General features: G+C 39.4%; 1 protein-coding gene across 3 annotated transcripts in view; it reads right to left on the bottom strand.

The window, feature by feature from the left end:
• Nucleotides 1-2865: 2865 nt before the first annotated feature.
• LOC146511773 (vasoactive intestinal polypeptide receptor 2-like) overlaps nt 2866-15028 on the bottom strand; it is a 57102-nt gene continuing 44939 nt past the window's right edge. For 2 of the 3 annotated variants that reach the window (XM_085172399.1, XM_085172397.1), the window contains 7 exons: nt 13171-13321; nt 10580-10640; nt 10280-10349; nt 7072-7163; nt 6470-6608; nt 5723-5764; nt 2866-5623 (listed from right to left, as the gene is read on the bottom strand). In XM_085172399.1, coding sequence (XP_085028525.1) covers nt 5456-5623; nt 5723-5764; nt 6470-6608; nt 7072-7163; nt 10280-10349; nt 10580-10640; nt 13171-13321 — 723 coding nt within the window. In that variant the 3' untranslated portion in view covers nt 2866-5455. The remainder of the gene's footprint in view (nt 5624-5722; nt 5765-6469; nt 6609-7071; nt 7164-10279; nt 10350-10579; nt 10641-13170; nt 13322-15028) is intronic. The other variant, XM_085172398.1, reaches the window with a different exon arrangement.

Below are 15028 nucleotides of genomic sequence, written 5' to 3' on the forward strand. Positions count from 1 at the left end.
CTTCATTAACCTGTCTTGAAGTTTTCCAGAAGCCTGGTAATGAACTGCTCATTTGATTCAGGTCTGTTGACCCAGGGTGAGATCTAAAACCTGCAGGGACACCGGCCCTTAAGGCCTGGAGTTTCCCAGAATGGGGATGTAAGCAGGGGCTGCTTACATGGACAGGACCCTGCTTATATCAGACCTTCTGAGTGGGCCTCTCTCATCCTCTAACTATGGTCTCCCAACTGTTCCTCACTCTGACTTTAAAACCAGAGACAATCCTATTTTTGAGGTTGCTGAGAAAAATCACTTGAACAACCTCTAAAACCTGCACAACCCATAAAAACAACCTATAAAAACTCAGCCAGGCTGATGTTTGACAGGTTAGCTTTCCCTTAATCTTCTCCCCTTTATTTTGAGCCATAGATTGCATCTATTTGCATGTATCGAAGTGTCTTTGTGAAAATGATTATGTGTCTATAACTTATCTTTAATGTGTGGCTTTTATTCAAATTTAGATGCACTTTGTAACTCTGTCTTTTAAAAGGCGCCGTAAAGACCTCGTGAAAACCTGGAAAAATGTTGCTCAAGACCACTTTAGCAAAATTACAAGAAAGTTTGACTTTTTAGGAGTAAAATGTAAAGAAAAGGGGAGTGACTCACCATCTTTGTGATCTAGATGTACAATATAAAACCCAGCAAAAACCTCAGGCTCTTCAAAGCCAGCATGTCCTCCACTGAACTTTCACCTTCTTGCTCTCATGTCTGGCCCCTCCTCCTCCTCCTCATCTCTCGACAGCTCGAGTTTTAACTTTACTTCCAAATTCTGTGTGAAATCCTTTCTGTCTCACTCAGCCATCTAATCATTTTTATGACAGATGTGCCCACTTCATGGGACAGAAGATAATAAATAAATAACAAATTTGAAAAAGAAATGATCCAGCATGTTTCTTTGGGGGGAAAAAATCTGAATATAAAAACAATTTTTTTCTGTGTCTCAGGACATAAAAGATCTTTTCCCTGACAAGGATCTTTTTCCTTTTTTGTGCTTTTCAATATTTAATAATGCAGTATTTTAATTCAATGTATTTTTCTTTTTCTTTTTTTAATTTACAAATAACATCTTGCACCTGAAGTACCTTCAGTGACCACCAGGGGACGGCAGCTCACATAAACACGAGTTTAAACAATTGCTCAAATTATTCCTCAGCAACTATTCGGCAGATTTATTGTTTGCATAATTGTTTTCGGAAAGATTGTTTAGTATTAATTTTTAAATTATTTTTCTTCCCAAATTATGTTTAGATTCTTCTATCCCTTGTATATCTTTGGGTTTTATATTGTCAATTGAACTTCCAATAGTTACCAGCATCATTGTCTCTCTGTGCTCATGTTGGCAACTTGAGCTCCAAGGTGGATGCCTTTTGATTTAAACCCCTTAAACATTTCTTATTTCCTTTAAAATCTAATTAAAAAACATTTTAGAGCCGAGGAATTAGGAAATCCTAAGTTGAAGTTGAAGTTTGACTTTACTCATGTCCTAGTTTGTGTATGTGTCTGTATTTGTATCACCACATAACTGATTCGAGGTTCACGTCTTCAGCTTGACTGCAGGTACGATGAGAGGAACAGTGACTGGAGGATGAAAAGAGGGCGGGCAGCACAGATGGAAAAGCAGATTGGAGTTTCTCAGGGGAAGAAAAAGAAAAGATCGTGTGAAGCGAAGGGGCTCCTTTCATCCTTGTATCTTAAATTACGTTTTAGCCCTGTAGAGTGAGCACATTCCCCCTGTTTCACCCAGCAGTCCCCAAACAGGTGTTTAAAGGTTCAGGTTGAGACTTTGGTGAGGATAAAGTTAGGCAGGGCTGCGTAGTAACTGCAGAGCATATCAGTGAGGGTCCTCACATGTGAGGATGTGTGATATGTATCGGTACATGACACAGGTTCAAAGTTAGGCAGGGCTGAGCTGTTATAATTTCTTGTAATTAAGATTTATTTGATGACTTGGCACAAAATCAAGAATAAAAAAAGCATATTGTGCTTTTACTCTATCTTCCATTCCTTCTGCACAAAGATGCAGAGACCGATGATGGTGCTGGGTGATGCCCTTCAACAGCCATGCAAAAGCCCACATCCTGGTATGTCCTCCACACTCTTGAGACTGTGACATCCTGGACAAGCTGGACTGTCTGTGCAATGTCAATGAGCTGTAGCTAGCGTCTCCTGTTACTAATACTAACAACAGTAGCAAAAAAGGAAAACTAGAGACGTATCAGTCTGGAGGGATAAGGAGAGAGCAATAGTCTGTGGTCACTGCCTCCTAAATCATTTTCTTTTTGGGGGGTTTGGCTGTTGTCCTGTTGCATCTGTTGTTACTTTCACTTTTACCAAAGCAGCTGAACTGGCTTTGCAGTGGTTTATGTTTCCTAAGTGAACAGACTGATATCCCTGAGGTTTAACTGACTTTGGTTATGCCATAATAATTGAGTGTTCCTTTCTTTCTTTATTCTTTTGGAGCTGTATTTTTTTAAGGCTTTCATGAGACATCTGAACCTACCAGTCACATTTCCCAGTTATCAGTTTCGCTTTCTTTGACTCTGTCCGGCTCATAATTGTGTAACTCCATTCTGCTCAAATGCGTCACAATCTAAAGTAAATACAGGAAAAGTAAAGAGCGGCAACAAAAACACAGGTTGTTTTTTTTCTGTTAACTAGTGAAGCAATATACCCTCACTGACCTCTGACCTCAGAGGTCTGATGCGAACTGATGCCTTTATCTGTGCCCACTGCAAACATAAACATAAGATGAGAAAATATCTGCAAATGTGGAAGAAAAAACATTTAAAAGGATTCAGTTTGTGTGATTGAACAAACAGAGCTTCATTTCAACGATAAAAAAGCTTTTATGGATTAAACATATGGAATCACAGGTTTACAGTTGTGATCAAAAGCTTACAAATTTAACAACGATGTCTTTCTCTACATTTTACAATCAGCCAGCGATATACTCTCCACTGTATAAAAAATAAAGAGAAATAATACAAAACAGTCTATGTACAAGGCAAGCATGGTTTTTGGCTTTAATTCAAATCAAATCCATTTTATTTGTATAGTGCCAAATCCAAACTGTCACCTCAAGGCGCTGATAAAACTCTGTTACAGTGAGTTCGATTGGATGAGAACATTCTGTGTCTGGGAAACACTGATCACCCTTAAAGTGAAGTATCTGTATTCTAATTTTATCTCACATTGAATGCTATCACGTTCATTCCCTGCTGACGTGATAAAGGAAAGTAAATGGAGTTACTGAAAAAACGATACATTTTAATAGATGTGGTAGGCCTTATTAAATTAAATGTAAAAGACTTTCAGGAAAAAACTGAACTTCAAGAGGATCATAGTGAAATTACTGACGAGCTGTTCAGACAGCCTTTTTTGTTGAACTCTGAATTTGGTACCAATTTAAACACACATTGTTATCAAATGCATTCAAAACATGAAAAAATTAAGAGTGACAAGAGCTACCGTTACCCAGGAAACACCAATGATATCTTGCCAGTCAAAACAGAGGGGTTTACTGCAAAGTGAAATTACAGTAATAGATCAGAAGGCTGCAGTATGTTGAGCTTAAAGTCTGGAGTATCGTGAAGGTGGATTTCTGTTTACGTGGCTACATCACTGTGGTAACTTACCCTGCTCCTAACACTAATAATAACGCTTTCTTAGTACCTGATTAAACCTCCTGTGCTTTCTTTTAAGGTTTAGGACCATATGAACATGATAGCATCACATAGTCACTCCAGTTTTGTGGGCTGCACATCCACTACCAATTTCCTGTTCCACTACATCCCAAAAGTTCTCTACTGGATTGATATCTGGTGACTGTGGAGCCGATTTGAGTACAGTGACCTCATTGTCATGTTCAAGAATCCAGGTTGAGATGATCGTGCTGGAAGCAGCGATCAGAAAATGGGTACACCGTGGTCACGAAGGGATGTGCTCACCAGCCTGAACCGATCTAAGAAAGGATGGATCCATCCTTTCATGTTTATACCAAATTCTGTCCCTACCATCCAAATGTGGCTGCAGAAATCGAGACTCATCAGATCAGGCAACATTTTTCCAATCTTCTGTTGTCCACGTTTGGTGAACCCGTGTGAAATATAGCCTCAGTTTCCTGCTCTTAGCTGACAGGAGAGCCATCGGGTATGGTCTTCTTCTGCTGCAGTAGCCCATCTGCACCAAAAACAGACAGATGTTGACATTGTTTCCACACACAGTAGTGGTCTCTGCTTCCCCATGTCAATAATCAGCTCAGTGTCTGAATCAATTAGCTCAGTGGGGCTCCAAAGTGAGAGGTCGGGGATTTGAGCTGCCGTTATTTGGTTTTATTTTATTTATTTTTTTCAGCTTTGTTTCCATTAAAAAAAAAAAAAACATAAATTGATTTTTAAACAAAAACTTTCCCTTGCATATTTCCTGAATCTTTTCTTGGACGAGTCTTAACTTACAATATTAATGAGCTGAACAGCCTGTGAGATGACCGAACTGAAAAGCAGGAATAAATATGCTTACCTATAAGCATATTTGCAACATAATATGCAACATCTACTACATCACAGTAGCAACCAACAGAGCTGAAAAATGAAGCCAAAGTTCATGTGCCAAAAACTGCAGTTCCTCTAATGGCCACTTGAGGCTGGCTCCACATCCCTGTAGCCTGCCATGCTAAAATGCCCAACTTCACGGCACATATAAGCATGTTTACAGCCTGATATGAACAACATGTTTGGTCTCTATAATTAATTTCTTCCTTCATATCAACTGTACAACTGTAGATAACTCAGCCATGTAAATATAGGTACAGCTTTTTTTTACTTAGCACTAATCAGCAGGCATGGATGAACCTTATTAACCAAACATACTCTGCATATCAGTTAAAAAAACGAAAAGCTTATATGAAAGGAAGAACTAGATCAGGCCTATAAAACTAAACATAAAATATGAATATTTCTGTATACATCTACCTTCAGGTATATAAACTGTATGGTTACTTTCTCCAATATGGATTTAGCATTTTTATGTAAGTTTTAATTTGTGCCTTAACTATTTGAAAACTATTTTTTTTTAAAGTCAGTTAGTCATTCTTGGATGTGGAGAATAATTATAAAAATGAATTTGTTGTTCTGGAAACATTATAGGAGGCACTGTTTCATCCGTTATGTGTTTAAAAATGTTAAAGATCATTGTCAAATCTCACGGCGATGTGGAAAAAAAAAAAAAATCTCCGGGAGGTTTGACGGTCCAATACGAAGTCTTTCGCCTCAAAAAAGTTTGCAAGCCACAAGTTCAGTCCCTGCAGCATCAGGCGATATGTCTATAAAAGCGAGGTTAAGTATAATTCCTCCACACTGACCGAACACGAGCGCCCGTTCTCAAAGTCTTTAACAAAACAGGCTGTTTGTGTCGCAGATCACAGCCCGGTGATCTCAGTCTGCAGGATGGACTGGGCTCGGGAGTTTCTAGAACACTGGGTCGAGCTTTCTGTACCATTTTGGTTCACGCTGTGGAGCCTGAAGTCCTGTCCCACGCAGCGCTTTACAGAAAAACACTTCCATGTCCTCCTCAGCTCACTCTGAACCTTTATGTGCAAAAAAGAAGAAGTAGAATTATATTAAATATAATATACATAAAAAAAATCGTGTAAATGATGTTATGAAGAACACATGCATAGACTCACCTCACTGTTGAGGAAACAGTAGAGAACTGCTACAATTAGACCCTAAAAGGAAACAAATACCACCATAACAGATCAGTGCCAACGTGTCAGAAACAAGGCTATATTAATACTAAAGGATGCTGCCTTTAAGGGTCACCACCTATCCCGAGCATCTTCATCTGTCACACCAACCCACTGCATGTCCTCATTCACTACACTCATCAATCTCCTCCATTGTCTTCCTCTTTTCTTTTTGCCGATGCCTTTAGAGGCAGTGAGAGAGAAAGGAAGGCAGAAGTGTGGAGGCAACTTTAAATGACTGGTTTGTTGGGACAGCACAAGAAATGAGCACATCAGAGTGACAGCTCAGGCTGAGTGTTTGGGGACAAAGTTAGAGAGGCAAGGCTGAGGTGAGATGGTGGATATGTTGGACAGAAGCTGCCCGGCAGGAGGAAAAGAGGAAGACCGCAGAGAAGAGTCAAGGATGTGGGGAAAGAATGGAGACTGTCTGCAGACACAGAGCCGGACATTAAACTAGGACACAGTCAATGAGCTAAAAAAGAACATGCAATGTTTATTTTTCTTGCTACAGCTCCCAATCATACATGACTATCTTGTAAGGGTCAAAATTCTTGATGTGGTTCTCTCCTTTGCTGGGTCTTAACTTGATGACATTTTTATCTTCCACTACAGTCATTTTCCCCACCAGAGCAAAAAAGGCAAATCATTTTATTTAGGAATTTTATGTTTTTAAATGTCTTATAGTACCTGGAATGATCCGAGGCCGAGATCGAAGAAGATCTTCACTTGCTTCACGTTTTCATTTTCCGGTTCCATCAGGTAGAAAAACACCACGTAATACACCCCAAACAGCGGGATCAGCAGGAGTGTGGACTTAGCCAGGCGCCTGATAAACACACATAATACACACTCAATGCACACAATACATTTAGACTAAAACTTATCTGCGAGACCATCAGTGGGAAATCTCTTTCTTTCACTTTTTCTCAACAGTGCAGAAAAATTGTTTATTCTGGATATTAAAAACTTGAATTACTATGAGGAAAAAACCTTAAAATTCATTCTAGTCTTCAGGAATTGCTATTATTTGTTTGCTAAAGAAAGAATAATCAAAATCATTTGTTTCCAGATTGAGAAGCAGAAACAGGAAGGAAGATTGATAGTAAGATGTCCAAGTTTAAACACAGTTAGCTGATAATGTGATAATGGTTCCTGTCTAATGTGTCGAGGAGATTTGATATGACTGCTGCTTTCGTCACCACATTATCAGGAAGCCCTCTTAAATGCATATAAATCTAATCAGCGAGAGCTCGGAGGTAAAAATATGACTCCTCAGTTCCTTGACGTACTTGTATTGGCATTGATCGTTTCCGCCGACATCACAGCTGCGCAGTTTCTGCACCAGGATGCGGATGATGCTGATGAACAGGATGAAATTGATCTTGTAGAGAAACACGGCAGAAAGAAAGAGGAGTCATGTTAGCGAAAAGTGACTTCTTTAAGAGTAGAAAGGTTGGAAACTAATTTCTATGAAATTTGTCTGTCCAGGAGCAAAGAGTCCAAAAACTGACTGTACAGTTGTGTTTCCGAACTCCATCCATCCATCTTCTCACATTTATCCAGGCTGTCTGGATAAGTTTGTCTAGGCAAAGAAACGCAGACCTTCCTCCACCCAGCTATCTGCTCCAGCTCATCTTGAGGAACACCAAAGCGTTCCAAAGCCAACTGGGAGGCATAATCTCCCCAGCATGTCCTGGGTCTACTTCAGGGCCTCCTCACTCAGGTCATCATCTTGATATCCCCACGCCACCTCCATTGAATGTGGAGGAGTAGCAGCTCTAATCTGTCCCTCTAAATAATTGAATTCCTCACCCTGTCTTTTTAGGTCACCACAGCTGAAGGCAGGGATGTAGAACGACCAGTAAACTGACAGCTTCGCTTTTACGCTCAGCTCTCTCTTTACCACAACGGACCAGTATAGTGTTCACATCACTGCAGACATGGCCCAAGTCCATCTGTCAGTCTTTTGCTCCCCTCACATGTGAACAAGACCCGAGTGACGAGATACTCGTCCACTGTGAAGCTCAAGTCCACTCCACACTTGGTGGTTTATTGCTGGGGACCTGAGTAAGTGAAATGTGATGTACTTGCATTCACAGAGTGCTTTACGAACCACTCAAAGCTCTTTAGAGTGCAAACTTTAAGGACTTTATGTATCTCACATCCATGGCCATCAGCACTTTAACCTTTGATGTCTTTGAACTATGAGAGGAAGCCCCAGCACCAAACACGGGCACAGGAAGAACATCTAAACTCTACACACAAAGGCCTTAGCTGGGTTTCAATTCATTTTGAAGAGCAGTTCTCATATGTTGCTAAAAATCAGCTGCCTTCTTCACTATGAGTGTAAGTGGAGGGGCTCACACCCACATACATGTGTTTATGTGACATATATGATGATTTCCGTCTCATAAACCAAATACTTTTATAGATTTTTAGAATAAGAAACCAGCCAACCAGGATACAAAAACTGAGAGGTGCCGAAATGAAAGCTGTGCTTAGCTGGATCATTAGCAACAGTGGGACCAAAGGCCAGGAAGGGAGGCATGTTCAAATAATGCTGCATTATAAAAACACCTTAACTCTAACTTCGACCATATAACCAAATCTGAATCCTCAAATAAGCTTTTGACATGTTGCAAATATTTTTACAAAACATCACTCAGAGGTGTATTTTTTGTATTTGCATTCTCCTCATTTTAAGTGTATTTTCTCTGGTTTTCTGTGTTAAGTGACTTCCATCACTCATTCGTACTGTTTGAACAAGCAGTTCACGAGAAAGCTACGCTCCAAAACCTGCCCAGTCATGTTCTAAACCAACATAGACAAACACACATTCAGAGAGCATGTCCTTACAGATGACTGCGTTTTCAGAACAATAACTTTACAACTGCCTGCATTTCATATATTTAGAAGACATCTATAAATCATAGTTATAGCCAAATATAAATGGAAACTTGATGGCACAAAGCACACATTAGAGCACACATTATTGCAAAATGCTCAACAATCGAATCGTACAACGTCAGTTAAATAGAGCTTCGCAAAAACAAGCAGTAAGCAGTTCGCTCACAACGGATCAAGCAGAACTTCACTGTTGCAACAAGTAAAAATAGTAAAAATAGAAAAGCTCAGCATGACAGCTTGCTCTGATGGATTATCTGCTGGTTCGCATGTTTTGAAGTCGACTGCTGACTGATTGAATTTTATCTAAAACTTATCTGTTTGCAGATGTTTTCTCAATGACTGAGCAGCCTTTTTTTTTATGAATGTCTGTATCACAGGATATAATTGTGTCTGGGATTTCCAGTGTAAATAAAGAGATCCACCATCTGAGGCCAAGTATCACAGAAAATCCAAGAATAGCAATAAAATATGTCATACTGTAATTTTTTAGTATGCTGCGTATGGAAATGAATGTTGTTGGAGTAGCTTTGCAACTCTGAAACTAACGGATTTCAATGGGAAGGATGATTTATGCCTGCCCTGCTTGTTTGTTTTAGATCACTCTGGCTGTGACACTTTTGACATAATCATAATATTTTATCCCGATCTGTGATCTTTTGCTAAACCTCATCAACTAGTTTTGATGCTTAAACCTTTCTCCTGGAAACCCAACAATAAACAGTATGTTAAAAAGAAACATTATCTGTGAGTACTTTAGCAAACTCCATTACCAAAATAAAAACTACAGTACAAAGTGCTCTGGTTCAGTCCAAGAGTTAAAGTATAACCATCTGTGTGTCTTAAAGCTTCTTCCCTTATAGAAAAGTACTGAGTATTGCTGCTGACCAAAAACAGATCAGCAGCAATACTTTTGTAGTTTTTAAATGATGCTGAGTTTGTACCAAGTGAGTGAGGCTAACATTCCCCACATCATTACACCACCAGCAACAGCCTGAACCTTTGATAAAAAGCAGGATCCATGTTTTCATGTCGTTAATGCCGAATCCTGCCATCTGAATGTTGCATGGCATGTTTCCATTTAGCATCAGTTGAACAGGAGCACTTAAACGATGTGTCCAGTAAGTGTGTGACTCTAAAAACCAATGTGTGGCTGTGCAGGCTCTGTAATAATGCATCACTTTTAATATGGTGAATATTTATTTGTAAAATAAAAATAATGATCCAATGTTTTATATTTTAGTAGAAGAAAGCAAAATAAAATGAGAAAAGGAGAACAAGGACAAAGCAGGTGAAAATGAAAATGGATTTCAGATTAATGACTAAAAGCAACAACAACAAAAAACAGACGAAGCACAGACTTGACCTATTAATTTAGTCTGTGTTATACCCACTGGTGGGGCATAATGGACTGTGTGTACAATCATCCTGATCACAGATCCACTCAGTTTTACTCAGGTCAATTCTTTACACTATTTATAACTAATAAGAATTGTGTCCAGGATGCCGAAAAACATTTAAGAAGTTGCTTTTTTAATTCATGAAAAAACTCTCTGTCTGATGTATACAAGGTTATCCTGGGACAAAACTCACAATGATAGATGCCATGATGGGCCAGTTGATCACTCTGTTTGGTATGGGGGTGTTGTTCATCTCCCAACACCTGGAAGTGAGTAAATAAGTCAGTGAGATTTATAACATTTCCTGACCTAGAGATGGTTAAATGAAATCAAAGATGCATTATTTTGATGTAAGCTTCAACCAATGCAACTGCATGCATGTGGTGGAAATTAAGGATAAGCATAATGTGCCCCCTGCAAGTTTGTAACTTTGATTTTTGCACTGACCTTGACACAGTTTGTGAAAACAATGTTTAAACACTTGCAGACTCACCCCTTGTCCTCCATGTATATCCTACAAATGATCCATGCCACGATGAACACGAGAGGGATTCCTGAGAACCAGAGAGTAGAGAGGAAGGTAGATGTGGAGGAGAAGAGGATCTGTTTAGGTTCTCTATCTGGCAGGCACAGAACATCCTCGCAAAGTGCCACAAAGGAAATATGACCTCTACACTCACACATTAAACATCTGGGGCTGAACGGTGATGCATTGGGGAGGAACTCTTGGTAAAGTGGAGATTGATAGTGGAAGGAAGGTGTCAGGAGGCAGCAGCTGAGACAGCTGCGTTCGGAAGAGAGCGAACGCAGAGGCCAGGAGAGTGTTTACTGCCAGGACTTTCCCTGAATACACCAGCTCACTTCAGCAGCGTGACACACTGTCTGCTGGTTGTCTGAGTGCTGGCACTGTGTTTTGCAGAGGCTCACACTAAAGAGGTGCTTCAGAGGGGCTGTCTATGAAATTTCTAAATTTATTAATATAACTGATTTTTTAAAACTTAAATAATCAGGCCCCATCTTATCTTAATGACCATGTAGTACCATATCACCCTATTAGAGCACTTCGCTCTCGCACTGCAGGCTAACTTGTTGTTCCTAGAGTATTTAAAAGTAGAATGGGAAGGAGAGCCTTCAGTTTTCAGGCCCCTCTTCTGTGGAACCAGCTTCCAGTTTGGATTCGGGAGACAGACACTATCTCTACTTTCAAGATTAGGCTTAAAACTTTCCTTTTTGCTAAAGCATATAGTTAGGGCTGGACCAGGTGACCCTGAATCCTCCCTTAGTTATGCTGCAATAGACGTAGGCTGCCGGGGGATTCCCATGATGCATTGAGTTTTTCCTTTCCAGTCACCTTTCTCACTCACTATGTGTTAATAGACCTCTCTGTATTGAATCATATCTGTTATTAACCTCTGTCTCTCTTCCACAGCATGTCTTTTATCCTGTCTTCCTTCTCTCACCCCAACCGGTCACAGCAGATGGCCCCGCCCCTCCCTGAGCCTGGTTCTGCCGGAGGTTTCTTCCTGTTAAAAGGGAGTTTTTCCTTCCCACTGTCACCAAAGTGCTTGCTCATAGGGGGTCATATGATCGTTGGGTTTTTCTCTGTATCTATGAAGCGCCTTGAGGCGACTTTTGTTGTGATTTGGCGCTATATAAATAAAATTGAATTGAATTGAATTGAATTAAACTGCAGGGTTAATAGCACACTAACTGCAACCAGGGAACATTGAATGAATTGTTATTTTCATAAACTTTTCTGGTCTTCCTGACCTCTCGCAGCCTCATTCGTACGGAGCTTAATTCTCTGCAGGGATCTTCTTAAGGGCTCGATCTGCTTTGCATCAACACCTCTTGTGATAAATTTAACCTAGCATGAATCCCAGAGAGCGCAGTGATGTATTGCTGACCTATATGTGCTGTGTGGGTAGTGGCAGACATTATGTAGCAGAGAAGTGTGTTTGCTCATTGTGAAGAGGTCATTTGTACATTGTTTAATTCAATTCAATTTCAATTCAATTCAATTCAATTCAATTCAATTCAATTCAATTCAATTCAATTTTATTTATATAGCGCCAAATCACAACAAATGTCGCCTCAAGGCGCTTCATAGATACAGAGAAAAGCCCAACAATCATATGTTTAGCACTGACTTGCCAACAGCTAAGCTTGGGCAGGTCAGCTAGTTGCATTTTATGTGCACATAAAGGTTAAAAGGAACAATTAACCTAGTTACTGTACATTAAGGAGATTGCTTAACAAAAGCCATCCCTGTTATTAAAGCATAAGGTTAATCTTCAAAGGTTTCAGGAGTTCAGTTTAGCCCAGGATTAATTCAACCGAGTGGTAATGATAGAACAAATTTCACAACTCAATTCGTCTCTAGAGAGAGAGACTGCGCTTTGTTTGGAAATACTTCAGATTTTGGCCAGCAGATGGTAAATGTGAAAAAAAAATGTTGGGACAAAAGATTATGAGCAAGTCCAACCTCAACCTGACTGAAACACTGCGGGAGGACGTTAAGAGAGCTGTGAATAAACAAATGCCTGCAAATCTCAATGAACCGAGGTAATATTTTAAAGAAGAGTGCCAGAATTTCTCCACAACAGTGTAAGAGACTGATAAAGCCATTCAAAAAGGTATTACTTCAACCTATTGCTGATAAAGAAGGTTTTAAAAGTCACTAAATCATGGATGTAATTAGTTTTTCACTGGATTGCATAGCATGTGAAACTTTGTAAGAAAGAAAAAGTTCCCTGATGGTTCGACCACTTTGTTAGTTGAGTGATGTTGATGGACTGTTTCTACTTTACTGCACTCATGTCAGATAACTCTAAACTTTCACCAGGAGTCTGAGGTTTCCATTATTATTAGTTTTTTTAATCATCTTTAGACTGTCTTACATTGTCTTTGGTTTCTATTCAGTTTTAATCAAGTGTTTTTAATGCATGATCGTCAGATGTTTCAGTGGGTTTTAAGACATTAACTTGGTGATAGGAACATTATCAGTGGTAACACATAAGACCAGGCCAATAAGACTGTAAAGACAACATAAAGTTACGGTGCTCTCATTGTGGTTCAACCTACCCCAGCCGATGAGCATGTAGATGGAGAGGCGGAAGGAGTAGGTGGGGAGGACGAGCAGCAGCGTGTGAAGGTAAAGACCTTCAACCAGCAGCCAGAAGAAGTTAGCTAAGATGAAGTACTGGAAGAAGATCAGGCTGGCCTTACAGCCCACCTACACACACACACACACACACACACACACACACACACACACACACAAACAGCAACATGCTTTGTTACATCCATTCTATAGTTTGCATAGTAAAGTTCTGTATGTAATGTTATAATTTGACCACAAAGAAATACATTTTCACAAAGAATTGGAAGAATCACCAACTTCATTGTGAACCTTGATGACTGGCATTAGAGTGACTGTTTTTACACTGTGAAAAGATTTCTCAAATGTTTTGTGTAAATGTGCAGTTGAGCCAGTGAATTAAAAAAAAAATGCGCTTGTTTCCAATGAATTTACTAATTTACTTTTCTCAGAACTGAAAGACATTTGCTTTTAACCGCTCCATGAACGGTGATCCACATGGTAGAACATTCAAAGCTGGAGAACTATTGCTCAAGACCACTTTATCAATTACAAGTCTGGCTTTTTGGAAGAAGAAATGAGTGATGTCTTTTGCACAGGACTGTATATCCAACCCATGACTCCTGGATTAACGGTGCTACAAATGCAAATTTGAAAACTCTCTTCAGCATGTGTGGACATGTTGGAAAAAACGCAGATATAGAGGTAAACTTTGCAAGCCACCCACAGTTTTCTAAACTAAAGCTGCTTCTTTATGTGAATGGTTTCCAATGCTTCACTCTGAGGTCATTTATAGCCATCTGCCTAAGGACCCTCAGTGCCGTGCAAAAGATTTAGATACGTTAGATTCTTATCCATCACACGCACACAAAAACAACATCAGGAAGGCGTCTAACTGGTTCCAAATTCATGCTTCTGCATGACAAAGAGTCCAAACATTTAGCCAGAGTCATAAAAAAACCAAACATTCAGTTCAGCTACAAGAGTCCTGCAACAGATGGCCTCATAAAGTGCTCATCTCCAAGATGCTTGCAAGAACCCAGAAAGTTTTTAAAACAGGTCAGAGCAGGCACACTCCATTTTGCACAACTACTTTTAAATCCCGGTAGCTCTGCAACCACGTGAGCTAGCGCAATAATTTTTTTTGCATATGAAACCGGAGGAGTTGTACTTACATCTTATGCCATCAGCTTGTCCTCAGTCACGGTTTCCTTCCACATATAGCTTTGCAAAAACTGCATAAAAAGCGCTTGCAGCAACAAAAACATAATATTCCAGAAACACGCTTTGCTGATCATATCAGCTGTTCATAACACTTCCTACGTTAGAATAGACGTCAGCACGAACTATCGCATGTCCGCCACAACCTGCCCAAAACCAGAAGTGACGTCATTTTCGCAGAAATGTAGTTTTTTACCATCAGGGACTTATGAGCCTATACTGGTGTTTTTAAAAGTTATGTTTGACTTTATGACTTTCTGTGTCGTTTCTGGGATGCTTAGGACTCATATTGCACTGCTGGAAATAGTTTATTTTGATGCATATGCTGCTTTTTTGCAAATTTGCACTATAATATTTATTTTCGTTTTTCCTGCAGTATATAAAAATTGGTGTATTTCAAAAATAAAACTGTGAAGACACTCAAAATAAATTTCCAGTGGTGGGAAACTATTTTGTGCAACTTTTTTGTATTTACAGTTTTGAGGGATAAGCCTCTTAAATTTCTCTAACTAGAAATATATGTTAAAAAACAAAAACGATTTTCAATTTTTTTGTAGTTTATTGCACTTTTTTGCAATTTATGTAATTACTATGCACTTAATGCATACATATTATTAAAAT

This window comes from Neolamprologus multifasciatus, chromosome 9, assembly GCF_963576455.1.
Source record: "Neolamprologus multifasciatus chromosome 9, fNeoMul1.2, whole genome shotgun sequence".
NCBI lineage: Eukaryota > Metazoa > Chordata > Actinopteri > Cichliformes > Cichlidae > Neolamprologus > Neolamprologus multifasciatus.